The sequence below is a fragment of the Aspergillus clavatus genome, genomic scaffold (genome assembly GCF_000002715.2).
Source record: "Aspergillus clavatus NRRL 1 1099423829798 genomic scaffold, whole genome shotgun sequence".
NCBI lineage: Eukaryota > Fungi > Ascomycota > Eurotiomycetes > Eurotiales > Aspergillaceae > Aspergillus > Aspergillus clavatus.
Window position 1 is genome coordinate 929,736 of NW_001517101.1, and position 13,019 is coordinate 942,754.

Consider the following 13,019-nt stretch of genomic DNA (forward strand, 5'->3'; position numbering starts at 1 on the left):
GCGGTTCTCCTCCTTTTTGAGCTTGTACATAATTCTACATCCTTTTTTATCTTATCTCCCCCCTTTCATTTTCTGCGTGTTTTCTCTCATCTTTTGAATATCCAGCGCCGGCGTCCTTCTCTGTGTTAGCAGCATCTTTCCCACCCCGTTTCGAGTCTGTCTGTTCCAGCTCAGCTCACTCCATGTACGAGCTCTGTTTCTATAACAACCTTGGTCTCTGCGAGATTCAAGAACAAGGAAAATAAAAGACAATAATTGCACCCCCCTCCACCTCCCCCTGTGAAGTCGACGTACATACATCCTTGCGGATCCATTTGAAAGTGAACATCCAATACTAAGGTACAGTCAATAGCATTCAGAATACACGCTCAACAGCGTTTTCAACCGTGAATTTGATCCAACGCAACTTGGCGAATCCTGCACCAGTCCAGGCAGCCCGAACCCAAGTTCGCGTTGAAGGACTACTTCCTCATCTTGATCTCATTTCGCCGACCATTTTCTTCAAGGGAAATCGCTTGATATCGCCATGTACGTGTACAATGCCCACGATTCGAAGGCCTCCCTCCAATGGAGACATACATATCATACATAAAGTGAATATGAAAGAATACTGCGCTCAAAATAAAATAAGATTTCGGCGATTGACCGAGGGACTCTAGATGTCGTTGCCTATCAAAAAGAAAGAAATGAAGAAGAGAAGAAGCGAAGAAGACTCGCATCACAGAGAGAATGAGAATGTTCGCCCAGAAATGTTCTTGCAAGAGAGAAGGGAAGTATTGGAGAAAGAAAACAAAACAAATAAATGACTTCATCAACGTTTCAGGACATCTAGCCCAGCAGATCGTCCAGCCCCGAGCTGCCGGTCTTTGCCCCCGATTGCTGGGATGTCGACGAGCTCATGGAAGGTGTAAACCCGCCGGACGGTGCTGGTGCACCCCAGATCCCCGCGCTAGCTTTCTCCTTGGCCATACTGGCCAGGTTGGGGCCCTTGTTTGCATTGATGGACGTCTTCTGGATACCTGCGCTGGCGCTGGCGGTCGACCAGAGCGATCCGAATGCGTCACCAGACGATTTGCCTGCCGCGGGCTTGGTTCCAGTCGATGAGGCGCTGCGCGCAGAGGTGAAAGAGGAAGTCGAAGGCATGCCTGGTCGATGGTTGGAAGTAGTGGTAGCTGGCTGCTGTGCTGCAGTTGAGACTGAGGTGAAGTAATTGGGGGTGGCCGCCTGGAAACCAGACGGTTTGGGCTGTGCGGGGTTCTGCTGCTGTGGCACCATGGAGCTCTGCGACAGGGCAGGGGATACGACAGTGCTCGAGATCGGCGTCGGGCTCACCGACGAGAATCCAACCAGACCGTTCAGGTTCGGCGCCTGCACGCCAGAGACAGGCTGAGGCGCAGCAAACTGGGTGCTCGAGGTCGTGCTGACCGTGGATGCGGGTGCAGGAATAGCGAACTGGTTCGCGGTGGGCTGCGGCGCCGGCGTCGCGGATTGGAAATCGTCAAAGTCATCGTCGTCGTCGAGCGGTTTGGACTCCAGGATATCGAGACCACTGCTGCCGGCGGGCTTCTTGCCAGCGGCCGTCGAGGTGGTAGCCACAGGGGTCTCCTCCTCGCCAAAATCGAACAGATCCATCTCGGGTGCCTTTTTGGGGGGCTCGGGCTTCTTCGTTTCTGGTTTCGCACGAGGGGGGCTGGGTCCGCGGCGCCGTGCTGGGCTAGCATCACCCTCATCATACTCGTCGTATTCGTCGAATCGGTTCCCCCTCCGTTCGGAGTCCTGGAACTCGCTCGAGGCACCGCCGAAACCGCCGCCATCACCATAGACACCACCGCTATATCCACCAAAGGCCAGACTCTCGCTCCCGAAGCCGCCATACCGGCCGCTCGAACCCGAGCCGGAAAGGCCGCCGCCCATTCCGCCCATGCCACCGGTCCCCATGCCACCCTCGAAGCCACCGAACTTGTTCCGATTGGCCCGTGCCTTCTTCCTCTCAGTGCGAATAAGATCAACGTCGCCGAGTAGTTTCACCAGCTCCGATGACCGGTTGCGCACGTTGACACCCTGGTCCTTCCCGTTCTGGTCGATAAAGTGGAACTGGCGGAGCATGCGGAGCAGGGACATGTGGGACCGGGCGTCGTCGACGACTCGCTCGGAGCCATTCTTAATCAGGAACTCCAGCAGCTGCAGACCCTGTGTGATTTCAAGATGACCGATGCATCAGCTTTCACGGCTCCAAATATATGACATCAGTCCGTAAGTTTTTCGCACCTTGTAGATCTGACGCCACTCCTCCGCGCTCTTGTCTGTAAATCGCTTGTAAATCATCGGCATAATCTCGTTCAGCAGCTGACTATCAACGAAGCAACCAATGTCAGCAAATCAGCTCAATCACCTCACGGTTTATCATTGCGACAAGCGCGGAAGCACGGACTAGCTATGAGTTCCATTGGCAATCTCCTGCATCAGCGTGGTCGACGCGCCCCATGGTTCATTGTTCGTAGCTTCCCGGACCTACTTCCCCGTGAGTGTCACTGATCGCGCATGACTGAGTGGATGAGAACGTGGCGGGGCGGTGACGACGAACCTTGGACTCCATCTCGGTGTAATTCATGACAGCTATAGGAAATTAGCAAGCTGGTATAAGCGTGATGCGATATCATATTGAATGATCCCATTTCAAGAGGGTCCGGTAGAAAATCGAGGGGTTGACATCAAAAGCTGCATTTGGGTACCTACCATTCTGCACCTTGCGGACTCCCGCCTTGATATCATACAAGGTCAGGTTGCTAACCTGGTCTTTCAGACTGGAGAAATCCATGGCGCAAACTCAGATCCTCCAGATAAATTCTGTCACTTGAAGATTGGCAATTTCAATAGAGGGTATTGAAGAGATGAAAAAGAGAAGGGGGCGCGATGACTGGCAGCAACAGTGTCAATGCAAGGTCGAGGGAAGCCACCAAGACAACGACAACGAGGCGGAAGTTCGGGGATTCCAGCTGGCCTCCGCAGTCACGTGGCAGCCCCTGACGAACAACAAACATTAACGTGGACAATAGGTCATACTACAACAGATGACAAAATATATGGGCATTGGCATTGCTACTCGGGAATGATGGGAGCATAGAAACTCGTTTCTTTCCCATAGTCTTCAAGAGAAGGGGTTCATTCGGCCAGAGAGATACCCTATACTACTAAACACTATAAGGGGCCAATACATACATAGAAGACTCGTCTAAATCATCAATCACAGAAGGGAAGGGAATCATCAAATAAGGTGGTGAAAGGGAAGGGTTCAAAAGTCTTAAAAAACTGTGAAACAGCGAAAAGCATGGAGCGTCTTGAAAAGTGGATGAAGGCCAATTAGAAAGAAAAAAAAAAAAAAAAAAAAATCAATCGAGAGAAATCAAACATAAGGGGATATCGCTGGGAGTACAAAGGGTTATCATCGAAAGAAGCATGCAAGGCGACCCCGTTCTCGGAGTCATCGGAATCGCAAAAGGATATCACTGGCAAAGGAGGACGACAGAAAAAAGGAAGTGAGAAACAGAAACAGAAAAGAGGTAACCATAGAAGACCGTTGATTTTCGTCCGTTGTGCCCGCATTCATATCATGGCCGAGTACCATGCATGATCCATCATGTCAATCCATCATTCGTTGTAGAACTTTCTCATGATCAAGTGCAAGAAGAGGTTGACGTTGACGCGTAGGTGTCCGTCAAAAAAGTCCATGAACTGCATGTTGTTGAACTGCGCTTGCAATAGGTCGTCCAGGGGTACCTGGGCGTTGGCCCCGGGCACCATCATAGGACCACTGCTGCCGTCAATCGTGAAGACGCCAACTTCGTTACTGGATATTGTCAAGTCAACACGGTCCCACTGGCGCTCTGAGTAGCCCTTCCAATACACCAGAACGCCTCTGTCTGCAAGGTTCCGTGCCGAGTATTTGTAGGAGCCAAACTTGAACACTTTGCCAGACTTCTGAAGTTCACGCTGGTGATCCCACTGCTTGGTGAATGGCAGTAGGAATCGCTTCTTGCCCTTTTTGTTCTGCAGAGTGATCATGGCTTGCTCAATATAGTCATTGTAAGTCTTGAGCTGCTGTTCCAGCCAAGCAGCTTGATCATTGAGGCGACCCAGGGTCAGCCGTGCGCTTTCCAGCTCTCGCTCTCGTTGGATTCTGCGTCTGTGCTTGGTCCGAATGTCAATGGCAATAGCGTTGAGAAGATCCTGGTAATGATTATCCCGGCGGATCTTGCCGGTGTGCTCCAGTTGGAGAATGTTCTCAAGCGCAGTCCGCTTCAGTTCGGAGTATGACATGGACGCAATATCAACCAGAGTGTTCGCCTCGGAATATGCACTGCGTTGACTCGTATTGGCGGTCAGCTCGTCCCGAACTAACGTCATCCATCGCTCCTCGTCCTCCGGAGTAGGAGGCTTGACCATAATCTCCATCAAATTGGCACCTGACTGCACTCGGATGATATAGAGAACGCAACGTTTCGTTTCCATGAAGAGAGCCTTGATATCTGCCTCGGGATCTGTAGGGTTTCCTAGTTAGCCGGTGGTCCAACGGTGCATTCTTGAAGCAGGACTCCTTGCCTTCTACTTGTGCAAGCTTTGGATTCAACGTCAAATTGATTTCCGACGAATTGACACTCATCAACTCATTCTCATTGGTCTTGACATTTCCAAGATCGCGAACAATCTCTCTCAGAATATCGTCGGGGTGTGGGCAGATGTAGTTGATTTCTGAAGCGACAAGCTGATGAATGGAGAAGATGTCGGCCATTTTGATGTACAGTGTCGGCTTAGTCTTCGCATACAAATCATTGAACTCATCGATGTCGAAATACATCTCTGCATCTTGTACTGTGATCACTGTATACCAAGTCAGCTCCTACGTGAAAGTCACTCCGGGGAAGAAAAAAAAAAAAAAAAAAACGTACTGTCACCCCAAATGTGGCCGAGTCGTTGGATCGAGTCGGCAACATAGCTGTTCAATGGCTGCAAGTAGACATTTTCGGTACCAAACAATCTACCCGAGGCGACTTGAGCAACTACCTTTGCTATCTCCGACAAATTCCTCTTCTGCTCTTGTGTGAGACCACGATCCATGACTCCATATTTCTCGGGCTCAATCATAGCAGGCTGGAAGTAGTTCCTCCACACCCAGTGGCCGACGGTCTGCAAAATAAAACCAGGGTCTTCGCCTGAGAAGCGAGAGAGAAGACATTCGTACATCTGCTGCGCAATGTAGCGGATTCCAAATGGCATGCGATAGAGAAGTTCCTCGAACGCCGAGAAGAATTGATCTGCAATGTCCCGGAGGTCTTGCAGATTCTGGATGAAAGTTGCTCTTGTTTCGGGGTCTCTGATGGCCTCTTCACGTGGGATGTCCAGCGGCCGCCGACTTTGTCTGCCAGTACGTAGTTCTTCGTTGTTGATGGCCGAGCGATAGATCTGTATTGGGTCACTTTCAAGGTCGAGTTCTGCATTATCAACGACATTCTCCCTGACGACAGGGCCGAGGACGTCGCGCATAAATTTCCGGTCTCGGGGTGACTTGATATACGATGCGAACAGTTTGGTCCAGAACGAGTTGCAGCGCAGGTAATCATGCAGTGAGTCGAAACTTTCAATCTCCTCCCGAGCTGCGCGGGACAGCAACTTGATGAGATAGTACTCCTCGCGCCTCTTTTGGGAGTACCCGAAGAGCCCCATCATCAAGTGTCTGATCCTCTCGTATTCCTTCTCCGGTGTGTTGAGCTCACGAAGCCTGCGGAACAACTTGGCGAGATACTGGGAGTGTGTCTGCAGGAGGAAGAATAAGACTTGGTAGTGCTCTAACTTCCTCCTTGATGTCTTATTCAAGGCTTTGAGGTCAAAGGGATCCTTCGATGCGATATCGGCATTAGACAAGAGACTGCCAACATGACCGCCAAAGTGCTTCTGGTGCTTGACAACTTCATCCAAGGTAATTTTGTTCTTCACCAGGAGTGCAATCTTAATATCCAGTTGGCTGATGTATTGTTCCGCCAGTTCATTTTGCCGGACCTGTTGCACGACTAGCTTTCGAAGTCGCTCGAATTCAATCTCCTCATCGAAGTCAAATTCACTGTCGTTAAGCAGATGTACAAATCCTTTGACGGTGTTGACTGGTGGATTCTTTCCGGTTGTGAGACTCTTGTAGGCCTGGCCCTGGATTCTACCTCGTATCACGCTTTGGGCTTTGATCACTTTTTCCATGTTCGCCCGATAATACTGCCGTTTTTCTTCAAACCTGGACCGGATGATGTGTCCCCGGATGCGCGATTGAAGATCAGTGATGATGTCTTCTTCGGCCGCAAGATCGGCCAGAGTCTGACCAACCTCGACCCGGATGAGCATTGCGCGTATGTGCGCTTGTAGCTGACTAACCTCATCCTCGCAATCCTCTAGCTGATCAAGGATACCTCCAACCTCGATTCTAAGAATAGCGGCGCGAGCAAGGGCCTGCAATTCCACAATCATGTCTTCCTGGGCCCGAAGCGCCTCCGCATCTGCTTCCAGGCGTCTCCTCAGCAAGACACCTCGAGCTAAAGACTGCACTTCGAGTATCGTTTCCTCCTCTTGCAACAAGGCGATTCTCTGCAACTCCAGAAAGTCCCGCACACGCATGCCTCGCAGGATACTCTGGATCTCTATAAATGGCAAGGAAAACTGTCCCAATTCCTGCCGAAGCGAGTTGAGATTTGCTCGCACAGCTCCACCACGGATGGAAGCCTGCAACGAGATGCAACTATCCTTTGTCTTGGCAAGTGCTTCAACCAGCTGAGAATGGCGTCTCCGAGCAGCGAGTGCTCTCGCAGCTGCCTGGATGAAGGTGACAGCGGTTGTCTCCTTTGCGAGTGATTCGCGAAGTTGAGCAACACTGTTACGAGCTAGCATTCCTCGAATAGCGGCTTGCAGCGATTCTGCGTGGCTCTGTGTATCATTGAGCTCGTTATGCTGGACGTTCATCTGCTGCCTCAGGAAGGTACCTCGAATCAAGGACTGGAGTCGCGCAATGCCATCTTCGGCACCTCGTGTTTCATCGCACTGCTTGGAGATCACACTTCGCTGCAAAGCGCCACGGATGGCCGCTTGGAGAGAAGTAATTTGGCCTTCTGCGGCAATGGCGTCTTCGTATAGATCGCAAACGGTTTTTCGCTGCAGCGCTCCCCTAATAGCCGCCTGAATTCGCTTGATACCGGATTCCTCATTGCGTACCTGACCGCGGAGATATTGGGCTGCAGTCCTCGCTTTCGCACCTCTGATGAGCGTTTGCAGCTGTAGAACGTCGAACTCCTGGGCTTGACACCATTCCTTATCTCCCCGTTGACGGTTTCGCACAATAAACCCCCGGCAGATTGCTTGCAATCCGACTGCAAACAGGCGCATGTTCAACCGATATTGAATGACTTGACGAGCCCAGTCGCCGCGCAATCGCGACTGCAAATCGATGAGGAACGGTTCAAAGTCCCACAGCTCGTTCATAACATTCCCAAGCTTGAGACGCAGCATCGCTCCCTTGATCTGAGCCTGGAAGTCGATAATCGAGGATTCATTTTCATGCAGTTCCCGCTCAATCCGTTCTTCTTCCGATTCGGGTTCGGGTTCTGGCTCTGGCTCGGGTTCTGCGCCGAAATTCGCAGCCATTCCCGAGAAGCTCGGCATGCTGACACCGGCCTTGTCGAGACCTTTTTGCGTTTGTTCCAGTTCGTGATGCTCAAACTCGAGTTGACCAACCAGGTTTCCCATTCGGAAATCCACCAAGCCCTTTTTGAACAGCAACCATGATAATGCATGTATGCAGTGGATGACCTTTGGGATATTTTTCTTCTCGTACAAGTCGATGAGTTCGAATCTAAACAGCTCGGGTAGTTCGACTTCGTCCAAGAATCGAAAGAACAAAGCAATATTGTCAGAGTGCCGATACTGCAACCTGGGGTTTCTGAAGATTCGACATGTACGACTGGGATACATTGCCTGCACAACCTCGGCCAGAGTTACGCCGTCTCGGAGAGCTTCTTCCAGTTGGACAATGGGCGGGATCTGTTTGTGGATAATCTCTTCAATCCATTCCTTGGCCTCTCCGATATGGCACAGATACTCGTACGCCTGTAAGAATTGACGTTGCTTGTCCATCCAATTCCCAGCGGCCCACGCTGAGGCATTCTGCCTTCGACCGGCGCCGGGACCCTGTGGATGAGCAACCGAGTCTGCACGCCTCAACCGCCGTCGTCCCTGCAGCCCCACAACAGAAGGACTATAAGTCTCAAGGGCGAACTCTTCAGTGTCCCCAGATTTGGCAAACTTGGACAGAGTCCGCAGATGGCCTGTCGATGACTTTTTGAAGGTTTCCAGTTCGGGAGTCGACAGGGTGGTTGTCAGCGGCGGTGGATGCGGGTTAGACAAGCTGTGGGAATGGTGCGGCCGCACATGTGGTCGAGAATGGGGCGAAACGCCGAGGGGAGACTCCGGTTGCAGTGAGTTCTTTCGTGGTGGAGTTTGGGAATTGAGAGACTGTTTGTCGCGTGGTGGATCACTCTCCAGGTTATGTGCAAGGTGCGACTCGGGAGTTCCGGGACGATTCTCCTTCCAATAATGCGGGTTATCGACAGTTTGGCTTCTCGTATGGCGATACACGGATTGCTTTGTCACCAGAGGAGTAGCATTGGGAGCCTGTTGAAGTGGACGCAGTGAGCGACGGACATTCTCATATGTCGCTGCAGCGCTCGTCCACGTTCCTGCCGGTTTCACGTCTTTGACCATTGTCCCTCGAGTTGCAGAGCTCAGTTCACTCTTTCCTCGCCTATGACCAAGACCTGAAGCAGATCCCATAGATGCATTTGATGAGACGGTGCTGGTTCGACTAGGAGCTAACGAGTTCGACGATAGGGAATAGACCGATGAGCTTGTGGATGCGGTTGAACCGTGCCGGAGTGGACTCGAAGTATGTATCGGAAGATCTGTCTGTGTGCGCCGCGGAGAAATAGGCTGAGACGACATCACTGGTGACGTTCTGCGGATCAGAATGCGCAAAATATAAGGACCGGGTGCTCTTGAACTTCAATTGGCCGCATACCTGCTTCAACCCGCAGATGCAGCAGAAATATGAGCCAAATAATGCGCAAGAGTACCGGGGTACTTTTGCAGAGACGGGAATGTTTACTTAAGGGAGGGACCGCCGCATTGCCCTATGGCAACCACAAGAATTTGGCGGAAACACCGGGTTGATATAGAAACGCGCAATAAGGTTTCCAATGCAAAAGACAGATGGGGTGGAAAAGAGGCTTGTTGAGAATGGGACAAGACAAGTGATTGAACTTTGGGAGGGGGAAGAGGGGAGGGGGAAATGAAGAAGAAAAGAAAGAGAAGAGATCGAACAGCAATGAGGCGGGGAGGAAAAGCGATATGGAGGAAAAGAGAGAGAGAGAGAGAGAGAGAGAGAGAGAGAGAGTCAAGAGGAGAGTAAGCAAGACAGTCGTAGATTAAGGACCACTCCCAGACTAGATGGGAAAGCGCTACCGACCCTGACGATGACACGCAGTAAATAACAATGATAATAATCATAATCGTAAGGCAGATGGTCCGTACCTACCTAATCTTGATTTCCCAGCCCCCCCTCCCTCGGGAGACTCTCTTGCACAAGGACAACAAATCTCCCGATTGGGTATGGCTCGCTCAGTCAGGTGACTGCGCCACACTCTTCTCGTGCAATTGATTTTCATGTCGATCATCACTTGTCAGCCACAGATGGCACTTCACGTGCCGTCCACCTCCCACGATCTGGACGGTGATTCATGAACAATATTTCATGCACGTGTGGTCAGTCAAAAATCATCACTCTCTTCAATATCTGATAACATGATAGGACCTATCATTTGGCCTCTTCAGCCACGGCAATTGCTTGCGAGACTGACACGGGTGTTGCTGTTAGCCTGTTAGCCTGTTAGCCTGGGTCGGGATGGCCGATACAAGCCAGAGCACCAGATCGGGATCATCAGTGGGGCAACTAATCATCTTCAACTTGATTCCCCCATGCAACCGCCAGGTTATTTGACTCAGAAGGTTGTCAATAATATCACTACGGAGGACGGCCCAGAGGAAGGAATCACTAGTGCGGCTCAGAGTAATATCGCATGTATTCTTCTTGTGCCTGATCATCTTCTCCCGTCCGCAGTAGGTACAACTCGATCTCGGATATATATCATCGGTGGCTGGTCGAATAGGCTTTTAAGCTAATCCGTCTGTCTCACAAAGAGACAAAGACCATGAATCAACAAGAACAACAACAACAACAACTACTACTACTACTACTATTAGTCTATTACTACTACCTGGATAGGCATTATATTGCTGATTTAATGAGAGACCCAAAAAGACATATAAAAGTGAAAAAAGTCATTCTATCCCCCAGTAGGATCCAGATGACCATAGATGATTGAATATGAGTATTACTGTCATCCAGGCCTGGGCTCTCTTGTCTACTAAATCGCATCACTGAAAACAAACGGACTACCCTATGTGGTATCAACACTGAAAAAAGTACTGGTGATTCGATTCTTCTTGCTTCAGATGAATGGTTACCCAGATCTCAGGATTCATCTTCGATCATTGGAACGCGCCGATACCCCTCATCGTTGACGTTATACTTCAACCCAAAAATTGAAGAGGATGAGAGCCCCACCACCCGCCTTTCTGACCGAAAAATACTCTTGCGGTCCATTCACAGATAATCATGAATCGCTCCAGAGTAACTACTATATTCAGAGACCTTTAGGTAGGAAGTCCTCAGTCGATTTATACCTATCTGGACTATATCCTATATCTTCTTCCTTTTTGTTCCCTACCTTGGCATAATTTCAAAGAAAAAACTCTCGACATCGGGGACATCTTTGCAGACATGTCGGACACCCTTCCCTTCTACGTCTACAAACTCATCCCATCCACATCTCCCGTCCGAGAACCGCTTCCTGAGCGTCTTCCCGTCAGCCAACTCGACCATGATTCAGGATTCATCCATCTGTCGACGGCAGCGCAAGTTCCCAAAACACTAAAATTCTTCTACAAGGAGGAGCCGCTCGTCTACGTACTGCGCATAGAATATGAACGTATCATGCCCGACGTCCGCTGGGAATCCCCAGAAGGAGATGTGTGTGGGCCACGGCCTGGTGAAGGGCTTTTCCCGGTACGTCCTCTACTTACTGACTTTTTTCTCTCCTTGCATTGGAGCGTAAGGTCGGCACCGTACTTACTGTTGGCTGTAGCACCTCTACAATGGGCTGAAGCTGGGGAAGGATGAGGTTGAAAGTCTTGCTGTATGGACGAATGAGGAAGGGTGGGACAAGGCGCTTGCACAGGCAAGCCCATGGCTTCTGTATTAAAATGATATGCCTCCCCGAATGGTTTCTAATATGCTTCGTTGTGCTCTGGATTTTGCTCCCTTGGATCCTACTACTCAATCACCCAGTGGATAACAATGCATGATCTGCCCATCTGTACATCATGTCAGCGGAGTCTTGTGCTACGCTACCAAGTTGAACAATCCCCAGGTAACACGTACAGTAAAGCGAAGCATCAGCGCTGGCGAGGAACACAAACGTCGGTGCCACTTCACTTGGCTCGCCAGGTCGGCCTAGGGGACCCTTTGAACCCCAGTGGGCCATCTGTTCGGCCTTCCTAGTATCGGCTTGAATTGGTGTGTAGATTGCACCAGGGCTGCAGAATAGTGCCATTAGAAGAAACTCATCCATGGGGGCCACGATCGAACAAGTACTCACGCAACAGCATTCACCCGAATACCCTTGGGGATCAATTGAGTAGCGAGGGATCGAGTAAAGCCGACAATGGCACCCTTCGTTGCCGCATAATCAACCATGCTGCCCGAGCCTCGGAAAGTCACAGTGGACGTAGTGTTAATGATGCTGATAGCGTATCTTTGTCAGTCCGCATCGCGGAATGTGAGCAAAGGATATACTGACGAGTCACCCTTCGACAGATATGGCAGCGCATATCTCGTCAGCGCCATCATTTGAATGATATTGCACTGGAATATGTCCTCCACTTTATCAAGGTCAATATCCGAAAAGTCCTTGCACATGTATTGTTTTGAAGCATTGTTGATCAGGATGTTCAGCCTCTCAAACCTGCTTCCAGATCAGTCACGGTCATAAGACGAGAAAGAACAAACACCAAGGGTGACCTATTCATATGCTCCTCCACGGCTCTTCGGCAAGTATCGCGCTTTCTGAGATCTCCGGCAAAAAGCAGGCATGTGCGGCTCGCTGCCTCGATCGCCTTCTTGGTCTCTTCGGCGTCGTCTTTTTCTTCGGGTAGATGCACGATGGTAATATCAGCACCTTCTCGAGCCATTAATATGGCAACAGCTCGACCGATTCCAGAACTAAGGGCTTTTCAGCATGACATTCAGGTCGGTAGGGCGCTGGTATAGATCCCCACATACTCCCCTCCTGTAATCAGGACTTTCTTATCGGCAAGTTTGCCTGAGCCCGTATACTCAACAAAATGACCCCTCGACTCGAGCTTGGTTGCTTCGCTGGGTGGAATCATATTTTTCTCCAACCTGATTTGATCCTTAGTCGAGCTACATGGCCCTGTACCCAGGATGAAGGTGAAAGATGGCATGCTCACCCTGGCTTCGGCTGACTTTGCGGTGTCTGCGGCGCTTTGAAGACGCCTTCATTACCCATTGGAGATGCCATTTTGGAGGTCACAAAGGTTCAAGGTTTTAGTCACGATAAGGGCAGATGGTCGTTTCAATCTTCAACGTCTTACGATGAATGATCCTTAAGAAATCCCAAAGTATCAGATGCGTCTTATAAGGTGAAGACAGATTGTCTGTCACTCTGGCGTCATCCTGTCGCAAATGGTCGGGACATCAGTTTATTATTGGCACCAGGCCAGAACTTCGAAGGACATAACAGCAGCAATTGCTCTGTCATTATTACTCAAGAAATGGTCAACTCGCCCGAGTC

The 13,019-nt window shown here is 50.4% G+C and overlaps 4 protein-coding genes across 4 annotated transcripts, besides 6 other annotated features; 1 reads left to right on the top strand and 3 right to left on the bottom strand.

The window, feature by feature from the left end:
* Positions 1 to 828: 828 nt before the first annotated feature.
* On the bottom strand, positions 829 to 2,818 carry ACLA_090850 (putative Golgi to endosome transport protein (Ent3); the record flags this gene model as incomplete). Its single annotated transcript, XM_001272817.1, has 5 exons — positions 829 to 2,190; positions 2,269 to 2,350; positions 2,432 to 2,511; positions 2,585 to 2,616; positions 2,737 to 2,818. The coding sequence occupies 5 exons, from the start codon at positions 2,816 to 2,818 to the stop codon at positions 829 to 831; spliced, it is 1,638 nt and encodes a 545-aa protein (XP_001272818.1).
* Positions 2,819 to 3,364: 546 nt separating this feature from the next.
* Positions 3,365 to 3,389: a microsatellite.
* A 259-nt stretch (positions 3,390 to 3,648) lies between these two features.
* ACLA_090860 (putative Ras GTPase activating protein) lies at positions 3,649 to 8,793 on the bottom strand (the record flags this gene model as incomplete). The annotated part of the gene is made up of 3 exons (XM_001272818.1): positions 3,649 to 4,538; positions 4,600 to 4,878; positions 4,947 to 8,793. 3 exons carry the CDS (start codon positions 8,791 to 8,793, stop codon positions 3,649 to 3,651), a joined length of 5,016 nt encoding a protein of 1,671 aa, XP_001272819.1.
* Positions 7,624 to 7,656: a microsatellite.
* Positions 8,794 to 9,445: 652 nt separating the features above from the next.
* Positions 9,446 to 9,480: a microsatellite.
* Positions 9,446 to 9,481: a microsatellite.
* A 473-nt stretch (positions 9,482 to 9,954) lies between these two features.
* Positions 9,955 to 9,980: a microsatellite.
* Positions 9,981 to 10,324: 344 nt separating this feature from the next.
* Positions 10,325 to 10,361: a microsatellite.
* A 566-nt stretch (positions 10,362 to 10,927) lies between these two features.
* Positions 10,928 to 11,408, top strand: ACLA_090870 (DUF952 domain-containing protein; the record flags this gene model as incomplete). Its single annotated transcript, XM_001272819.1, has 2 exons — positions 10,928 to 11,212; positions 11,292 to 11,408. The coding sequence occupies 2 exons, from the start codon at positions 10,928 to 10,930 to the stop codon at positions 11,406 to 11,408; spliced, it is 402 nt and encodes a 133-aa protein (XP_001272820.1).
* Positions 11,409 to 11,486: 78 nt separating this feature from the next.
* On the bottom strand, positions 11,487 to 12,746 carry ACLA_090880 (oxidoreductase, short-chain dehydrogenase/reductase family; the record flags this gene model as incomplete). The annotated part of the gene is made up of 6 exons (XM_001272820.1): positions 11,487 to 11,742; positions 11,805 to 11,948; positions 12,006 to 12,170; positions 12,227 to 12,427; positions 12,488 to 12,607; positions 12,676 to 12,746. 6 exons carry the CDS (start codon positions 12,744 to 12,746, stop codon positions 11,487 to 11,489), a joined length of 957 nt encoding a protein of 318 aa, XP_001272821.1.
* Between the last annotated feature and the right edge of the window lie 273 nt (positions 12,747 to 13,019).